The sequence below is a fragment of the Pan troglodytes genome, chromosome 10 (genome assembly GCF_028858775.2).
Source record: "Pan troglodytes isolate AG18354 chromosome 10, NHGRI_mPanTro3-v2.0_pri, whole genome shotgun sequence".
NCBI classification, from domain to species: Eukaryota; Metazoa; Chordata; class Mammalia; order Primates; family Hominidae; genus Pan; species Pan troglodytes.
In genome coordinates this window covers 46,569,430-46,577,803 of record NC_072408.2, presented here as the reverse complement: position 1 = coordinate 46,577,803, position 8,374 = coordinate 46,569,430, and the positions used below count along the sequence as shown (strand labels likewise).

Sequence of the window (8,374 nt, the reverse complement as noted above, 5' to 3'; positions counted from 1 at the left end):
TTGTGTCAATCCCAGACCCGGAGAGGCAGAGACCCCAGCTGACAGATGCAAGTATTAGGGATGTGCTGAAGCAGAGGGTAAGGCTGGGAGGAGCTTAGCATGTCTTTTGTTTTTTTTTTTTTGAGACAGAGTCTCACTCTGTCGCCCAGGCTGGAGTGAAGTGGCGCGATCTTGGCTCACTGCAACCTCTGCCTCCCGGGTTCAATAGATTCTCCTTTCTCAGCCTCCCAAGTAGCTGGGATTACCGGCGTATGCTACCACGCCCGGCTAATTTGTTTGTTTGTTTTTTGAGACGGAGTCTCACTCTGTCACCCAGGCTGGAGTGCAGTGGCGCGATCTCCGCTCACTGCAAGCTCCACCTCCTGGGTTCACACCATTCTCCTGCCTCAGCCTCTCCAGTAGCTGGGACTACAGGTGCCCGCCACCACGCCCGGCTAATTTTTTGTATTTTTAGTAGAGACAGGGTTTCACCATGTTAGCCAGGATGGTCTTGATCTCCTGACCTTGTGATCCGCCCGCCTCAGCCTCCCAAAGTGCTGGGATTACAGGCGTAAACCACTGTGCTCCACCGGCATGTCTTTGTTCTATGACTGTTCTTTGGCCAGCCATGGATCTCTTTACTCTCCCAATCTCCCACTCTCTCTTGCCTACATGCCCTCCTAATCCAGCTTTGAGCCCGTGGCCTGACATTTAATAGCACTCTTGGCCAGGCGTGGTGGCTCACGCCTGTAATCCCAGCACTTTGGGAGGCCGAGGCAGGCGGACCATTTGAGATCAGGAGTTCGAGACCAGCTTGACCTACATAATGAAACCCCGTCTCTACTAAAGTACAAAAATTAGCCAGGCATGGTGGCAGGTACCTGTAATCCCAGCTACTCGGGAGGCTGAGGCAGGAGAATCGCTTGATCCCAGGAGGTGGAGGTTGCAGTGAGCTGAGATCATGCCACTGCACTCCAGCCTGGGCAACAGAGCAAGACTCTCTCTCAAAAAAAATTAAATTTAATTTAATTTAAAAATAGCACTCTTGCCAGTAACCTAAACTTCGTTACTCACCTTCCCTGCAAACCCCTGAACACATGCAATGGTTGTTTCTCTTCCAGCCTTCATCAGAGCAGCCAAGGGAGGCAGGAGGAGGAGGAGCGATGAGAATACTGGCAAATACTTCTACAGCATGTACTAGGTGCCAAGCACTAAGTGCTTTACAGAGGGTAACTCGTTTAATCCTCCCAACACCATGAGGTAAGTACTGTTATTATCATTCCCATTTGTGGATAAAGAAAATGGGGTGGCCAGGCGCGGTGGCTTATGCCTGTAATCCCAGCACTTTGGGAGGCCGAGACAGGTGGATCACGAGGTCAGGAGATCGAGACCATCCTAGCTAACATGGTGAAGCACCGTCTCTACCAAAAATATGAAAAAATTAGCCAGGCGTGGTGGCAGGCGCCAGTCATCCCAGCTACTCAGGAGGCTGAGGCAGGAGAATGGCGTGAACCCGGGAGGCGGAGCTTGCAGTGAGCTGAGATCGTGCCACTGCACTCCAGCCTGGGTGACAGAGCGAGACTATGTCTCAAAAAAAAAAAAAAAAAAAAGGAAGAAAAAAGAAAGAGAGAAAGAAAGAAAGAAAGAAAATGGGGTGAACAGAGGTTAAGTGACTCAGAAAACCCAAAGCACACAGCTAATTAAGGTGAGCAGCCATGAATGAACCTGCACCATCTGCCCAGAGTCCCGGTCCACCAGGGGAGGATGAGGCCAGGGAGGACTTGGCTTCTTCCGCCTTGGGTCCAAGCACTACTTTCAGCAACCAGGGGCACAGTCCAAAAGAAGCCCAGACTCTCACTGCTCTTGGGGCTGACATTATCACTCTGGAGGTTAATAATAATAGCAATAATAAAACCAGCTTCCATTTTCAGGCTTTAAGATGTGTGTCCTAAGCACTTCACATGTATTTATTTATTCCTTTAGTCCTCCCAACAACACTATGAGGTAGAAGCTACAGTTAGTTATCTCCCTTTTCTTGAGGGACATGAAGGGACGTAGTGACGAGCCTAAATTCTACAACAGAGTGGTGGATCAGATGGGAAGTGTGGCAGCTGGATGCCAGAGCCCGGCTCTTAACCCAGACTCTTTGCCTACCTTTGCTCCGCCTGGAGTTGCTGGCCTGCTCCTTCTGCTTTAGGGGAGGAGCCTCTTCTGCCTGGCAGTTCCCCACCCAGGCCTGATCCACAGCTCCAGAGCCCTGCTGTGGCAGCCCTCTGTCCCTTCTCCTCCGAGGCATGTAGGTGGCCAGCGGAGCCCTTAAGCAGGGTGAGGACGGGAACTCCATCTGGAACTCCCCAGGCCCAGCTGCAGCCCCAGCAGCCTCTACTCTCAGAGGCTTGGGTCCCCCACCAGTGCCCTGTAGACAGGGCCTGAGCTGGTCCTCCCCAGGCCTTGCCCGCCTCTCCTGATGCAGAGCTGGCTCCCTGCTCCTGGAGGGTGGGGCCAAATCCGGGATAGATGGGGCTCCAGGCCAACAGCAGCTGGGGCTCAGTGCCCAGGACTGCGGCAGGAAGCACCAAGGCTTCCCTAGCCCCTCCTCACACCCACCAAGCCTCCCGGCCCTATCCCGGGTGGGACCCTACCCCTCCCAATTCCTAGGAGTTAGGGGAGGCCAAGCTGTCATTTATTCGTCCTGTCCCATCTCTCCCTTCCTCCCGCTTCCCACTCCCCTGGCAACCAAACCAGACCCATCAAGGAGAAGGAACTGGCAGCTGTGCAGGGAGAGACTAATGGCCCGGAAGGAAGGAGGGGCCTGGAAAGGAGACGAAGGCGGTAGGGACGTGAGCAGGGCGTTGGGCGTTGGCCCTGGCCCATCTCACAGGACGCACAAAGGGGGGAGGGGGCTGCTGCCCTGCAATACTGAGGAGCTGGCCAGCCAGGGAGCCGCCCTCCTTACCCCCAGCCAGATATCCAGGCAGGAACCTCAAACCTGCTTCCCCAGATGCACTCTCTTGTCCTCAGGTCCCATCTGAGGCAGACCTGTCTCACAGGACAGCGCTGGAGTCCCCAGCAGCAGCAGCAGCCCCAGCCCTATGGTTCCTGGCAAACCCAGCAGACCTCAGCAACCCGGCTCCTGCAGACGATCCGAGCTGCCTCTGTCCACTCCTGGGCAGGTTGTGCTTGCATTCTGGAAGCTGTTTGACATACAAAGGCCAGATATCAGCCTTCCCGCTACCTCTGGAGTAGGGGAGGGTGTGGTGGGATGTGTGATTGTGTGTGTATGTGTGTGTATGTAGTGTGTGTGCGCATAGATGTACAAAGCTGTGTGTATGCATCTGTTTGCGTGCGCAGGTTTGTGGACCTGTTCTGGGGCCTTCTCTCTTTCAGACTGCTGGGGATGGGCACTTTCTCTTTCCCCATCTCTTCCCCATCCAGCCCCACCCATCCCTGGTACCTGCAACTCATCAATACTGGAAACCAGCTCCTGCCAGTCCATCCATCTCTCAGCCTTGGCAGCCGCTGTTGCCCCTCAGCCCCCTCCCCTTCCTACCTCAGGAATCACTCTGGTTCCCGTAAAGCCCATGACTGAGCAGCAATTGGTGTGGGGTTGGGGGGAGGGAGAATCCAGTAAACCAAGACAGAATACAAAAGGCCCACTTAGCCCAGCCCGTGGCATGGGGCAGACCCTCCCGAGTGGGATCCAGAGCTGGGTCCAGCCACCCTCAGCCCCCTATGATGTACCCACCTCATTGGGGCTTGTTGCGGGGTAGGTCTAGGTTTGGGGGCTGTGTCTTTAAGGCTGAAACATCAGCAGACAACCTCTGCTGGGCCGTCTTCAGGGGAGGGGGAGGGGGGCTGGTCAGCCCATTAGCAGCAGAGCTGGCGCCAGGCACCAGCCCTTCACAGGGCCCTGGGGATTAGGGAGAGTAGCTCTTCCCCAGCCCGATCTGCCTCTGCGCCCCTGTCTCCTATTCCTCTCTGGGTGTGGTGAAGGAGGGGTAGCTGACAGCAGGTGAAAATAGAGCCTGGCCTTCAGGGGGCAAGTCAAGGCACTAGCTATGGGGCCTAAGCCAGGTCAACTCTCCCTCCAGCTGGCCTCCTCCCTACTCCTGTGCCAGAAGCCTGTCCTTTAACTTCAGGTCCTTCTACCTCGCAATTTTCAGGGACTCTAGTTCAAGTCAGGCCTTCCTACCCTAGGTTCTAGCTTTGGGTGCTTGTTGGGAGGAAGTGACCCCCACCCCAGCGGCAACAGGGGGCAATCAAGTGGGTAGAGGCCTGCAACCAGGGAAGGGAGGGGAAGGCGCTCCTGCTGTTCCGCAGGGGTGGGGCATCCCCCTCCCCATACAACCCCCCTCCAGCGGGCCATCAGGCCAGTGGGAGGAGCTGCCCGTGCCCCCCCTGAGACGCAGGGCTATAAAGCCGCCTCGCAGCGGTCTGCGGCTCCTTCCCAGCCCCCGGCCTAGCTCTGCGAACGGTGACTGCCCATCCTCGGCCGCAATGAGCCACCACCCGTCGGGCCTCCGGGCAGGCTTCAGCTCCACCTCATACCGCCGTACCTTCGGTCCACCGCCCTCACTATCCCCCGGGGCCTTCTCCTACTCGTCCAGCTCCCGCTTCTCCAGCAGCCGCCTGCTGGGCTCCGCGTCCCCGAGCTCCTCGGTGCGCCTGGGCAGCTTCCGTAGCCCCCGAGCGGGAGCGGGCGCCCTCCTGCGCCTGCCCTCGGAGCGCCTCGACTTCTCCATGGCCGAGGCCCTCAACCAGGAGTTCCTGGCCACGCGCAGCAACGAGAAGCAGGAGCTGCAGGAGCTCAACGACCGCTTCGCCAACTTCATCGAGAAGGTACGCTTTCTGGAGCAGCAGAACGCGGCCCTGCGCGGGGAGCTGAGCCAAGCCCGGGGCCAGGAGCCGGCGCGCGCCGACCAGCTGTGCCAGCAGGAGCTGCGCGAGCTGCGGCGAGAGCTGGAGCTGTTGGGCCGCGAGCGTGACCGGGTGCAGGTGGAGCGCGACGGGCTGGCGGAGGACCTGGCGGCGCTCAAGCAGAGGTCAGGGGGCAGGGCTGGGCCGCTGCCGTCGAGGCGAGGTCGAAGCGGCCGTCGAGGCGGCTGCTCTTCCCTCCCCTTGCTTCCCCTCTCCATCAGCAGCCCAAGGGTGTGGCTCCCCTTACCAACCCAGGTGTGTGCGGGCAGCATCCTTGCCCACGGGCTCCAAGTGCCCCCCGCTACCCCTATGCTCTGAGTGTTTGGGGAGGTGGGAGAAGTGGGTATCTGTGCCTCCCCTGAGTAATGAGGAAACCCCCTTTTCAGCTCCCAGTCCGTTAGAGACAATGCGGGGCAATTCCATTAGACAGCCTCAGCCCTCCATTTAGAGTCCTGGGCAGCAGAACAGCCTCTAACCGGATCCTGGGGGGCGTGCGGTCTGGGGTGCGAGCTGGGAGGCGACCCCGCAGTTCAGCCTCTGCACGCTCTTCCCGTCAGGTTGGAGGAGGAGACGCGCAAGCGGGAGGACGCGGAGCACAACCTCGTGCTCTTCCGCAAGGTGAGTCCGAGCCCCTCTCCGAGTTCAGCCTCCCCACCGCTACCGCCGATCTCAGTATCCAGAGGTGGCATCGGTGGGCGCGGGGAGAAGGGGGTAACCCAGATGCCTCCTGAGGCAGACAGGGAAGGCCTGGTCCTTCCTTGGTCTGCGCAGCCCCTAACTTATCTTGAACCTCCACTGCCACCCCTCGAAGGACGTGGACGATGCCACTCTGTCCCGCCTGGAACTAGAGCGCAAGATTGAGTCTCTGATGGATGAGATTGAGTTCCTCAAGAAGCTGCACGAGGAGGTAAGTGGGCCCGGTATCAGGGGCGGCTTCTGAGGTTGTGGGGTGGTCTCGCTGGAGCTGGCGGGTGGAGCGGAGGCATCGCCCTGGGGATCAGGACGATGCTGGGTAGACGCAGCCCCTCCACCCCAGTCTACAGGTGGTTAGACTCCCACCCTTGCGCCACCTGGCGGCGGGCAGCGGGGCTGTACCTCCGAAACCTGGCCTCTGGTCTCGCGCCCGCGGGGGCGCAGGGCTGTACGCCCTGCCCTCCCTGGCGCCCCCTTCTGTTCGTTCAAGCGTTTCTTCTCTTTTCTGTGCACGAACTGCGTGGCCCGCGTGGAATTTGCGCCGCTGTCCATCCTCTGCCTGCTCCCGGCCGTAGGAGCTGCGAGACCTGCAGGTGAGTGTGGAGAGCCAGCAGGTGCAGCAGGTGGAGGTGGAAGCCACGGTGAAGCCCGAGCTGACGGCAGCGCTGAGGGACATCCGCGCGCAGTACGAGAGCATCGCCGCGAAGAACCTGCAGGAGGCGGAGGAGTGGTACAAGTCCAAGGTGCAAGAGCCGGGAGGGCCTGCGAGGCGGGACGCTGGGGTGGTGTCGCGCGTCCCAGCCGACTAAAGCCTGGGTTACCCCCACTTCTCAGTACGCGGACCTGTCCGACGCTGCCAACCGGAACCACGAGGCCCTGCGCCAGGCCAAGCAGGAGATGAACGAGTCCCGACGCCAGATCCAGAGTCTAACGTGCGAGGTGGACGGGCTGCGCGGCACGGTGAGTACGAAGCTGCGCGCTCGGGCCCGGGGAGCGGACGATGAAATGTTCTGCAACTGGCCCCTTCCACTCCCCTACCCCAGAACGAGGCGCTGCTCAGGCAGTTGAGAGAGCTGGAGGAGCAGTTCGCCCTGGAGGCGGGGGGCTACCAGGCGGGCGCTGCGCGGCTCGAGGAGGAGCTGCGACAGCTAAAGGAGGAGATGGCGCGGCACCTGAGGGAGTACCAGGAGCTCCTCAACGTCAAGATGGCCCTGGACATCGAGATCGCCACCTACCGCAAGCTGCTGGAGGGCGAGGAGAGCCGGTGAGGGTGGAGCTGCTGGGGCGGGGCAGGGCGGGGTCGGGACTGGGCCGGGCAGGGCGGGGCCTGGGCAGGGGCGCTGACAACTTGCTTCGCCTCTAGGATCTCCGTGCCCGTCCATTCTTTTGCCTCCTTAAATATAAAGACGACTGGTGAGTCTGGCTTACAGCCTGTACCTCTCCTTGTCCACTTCTGCCCTCCTCGGGCTCCTGCTCTGGCTCACCTCAGGGATCTCTTCTCCCCACGGAACTTCTGGGTCCTGGCCTGTACCCACCCCTACTCCTCAAACCCGCCCCTCCCCTGCCCTCAGGGATAGCAGTGGGAGCCTAAGAGGAGAGATTCCCACGCCTTCCCCCTTGAACCCTTTATCCTGCTTTCTTCAGTGCCTGAGGTGGAGCCTCCCCAGGACAGCCACAGCCGGAAGACGGTTCTGATCAAGACCATTGAGACCCGGAATGGGGAGGTGAGGCAGGTCCCCTAATGCCAGGACCCCACCATTTCCCATATTATTTCTGAGCCCCAGCCTGGCTGTCGCTAATCTTACTTAGGGTGGGTAATTCTTGGGGAGAGACAGAGAAGGAGACAGAGAACGTGGATAGATAAACAGGAGCCTCTGCTGGTTACCCCAGGGAGTGGGGCTCTATGATCCAAAGGAGTAGGATGGAGGGTGGCGCTGAATGGCTTGTGCCCATCATATGCCCTGTCCCCAGCAGGTGGTGACAGAGTCCCAGAAGGAGCAGCGCAGTGAGCTGGACAAGTCTTCTGCCCACAGTTACTGAACCCCTTGGTCCGGAGCCTTGACTCTGCCCTAGGCCTGCTCAAAGCCCAAACCCTAAGACCACTCCTGAATCGTCTCCTCTCCCTCTGCATGTGTCTAAAAGGTGGTACCAGGCATCCCTTTCCTGGCTTATGGCCAAGCCCTACCCGGCCAGCAGTCGCTGGGCCTCTCCCTGCCCTGACACTTGATGTGACCTATGTGCTTCCCTTTTCATGTCCCGATAAGAAGCCAATGATCCCCCCTCAGGACAAATCTACTCCAGCCACGATGAGAAGTGGGTCTGAGTTTCACATTTGAACCAAATAAAATGCTGTCAAGGGAAAACTCTCCAGTGCATTTGTGTCTGTGGAAGTGTGTGTGCGGTACCTGAGGGGAGGAGCCTCGGCGGTGTTCTCCCTTTGTCTCGAGTCATTTCTTTTCTGGCTGTCACTCTCTTGGCATCAATATACCCTTCTAGGTTTTCTACCTCTGTCCATTCCTTCTCAGCTTTTGTTCCTCACCTGCAGCCTGGAATGCCCAGCCACCTGCTGGGTGCCTCACAGGCCACTCAAACTCAACCTGTCCCAAACAGAGCTCCTCACCTCCCTCTGCAATCATGCTCTTCCTCTGGATTCCTTGCCCCAGAAGAAGGCACCACTAAGACACCTAGTGCCCAAGTTAGAATTCACCTCAGCTTATGCACCCTTCTTTTCTTCACCTGACCCCAAATTCTGTGAAGTCTACTTCTTTTGTTATTTAAAAAATTT

General features: G+C 58.8%; 1 protein-coding gene across 2 annotated transcripts; it reads left to right on the top strand.

The window, feature by feature from the left end:
- The first annotated feature begins 2,916 nt into the window (after positions 1–2,916).
- On the top strand, positions 2,917–7,952 carry PRPH (peripherin). 2 transcript variants are annotated; one of them, XM_016923485.4, is made up of 9 exons: positions 2,917–5,021; positions 5,454–5,514; positions 5,708–5,803; positions 6,165–6,332; positions 6,424–6,549; positions 6,633–6,853; positions 6,953–7,002; positions 7,234–7,313; positions 7,564–7,952. In XM_016923485.4, the coding sequence occupies exons 1-9, from the start codon at positions 4,477–4,479 to the stop codon at positions 7,627–7,629; spliced, it is 1,413 nt and encodes a 470-aa protein (XP_016778974.1). In that variant the 5' UTR covers positions 2,917–4,476; the 3' UTR covers positions 7,630–7,952. The 2 variants fall into 2 exon arrangements, with proteins under 2 accessions (XP_016778974.1, XP_016778975.1); XM_016923486.4 differs by having other exon boundaries at positions 4,196–5,021; positions 7,561–7,952.
- Positions 7,953–8,374: the final 422 nt, after the last annotated feature.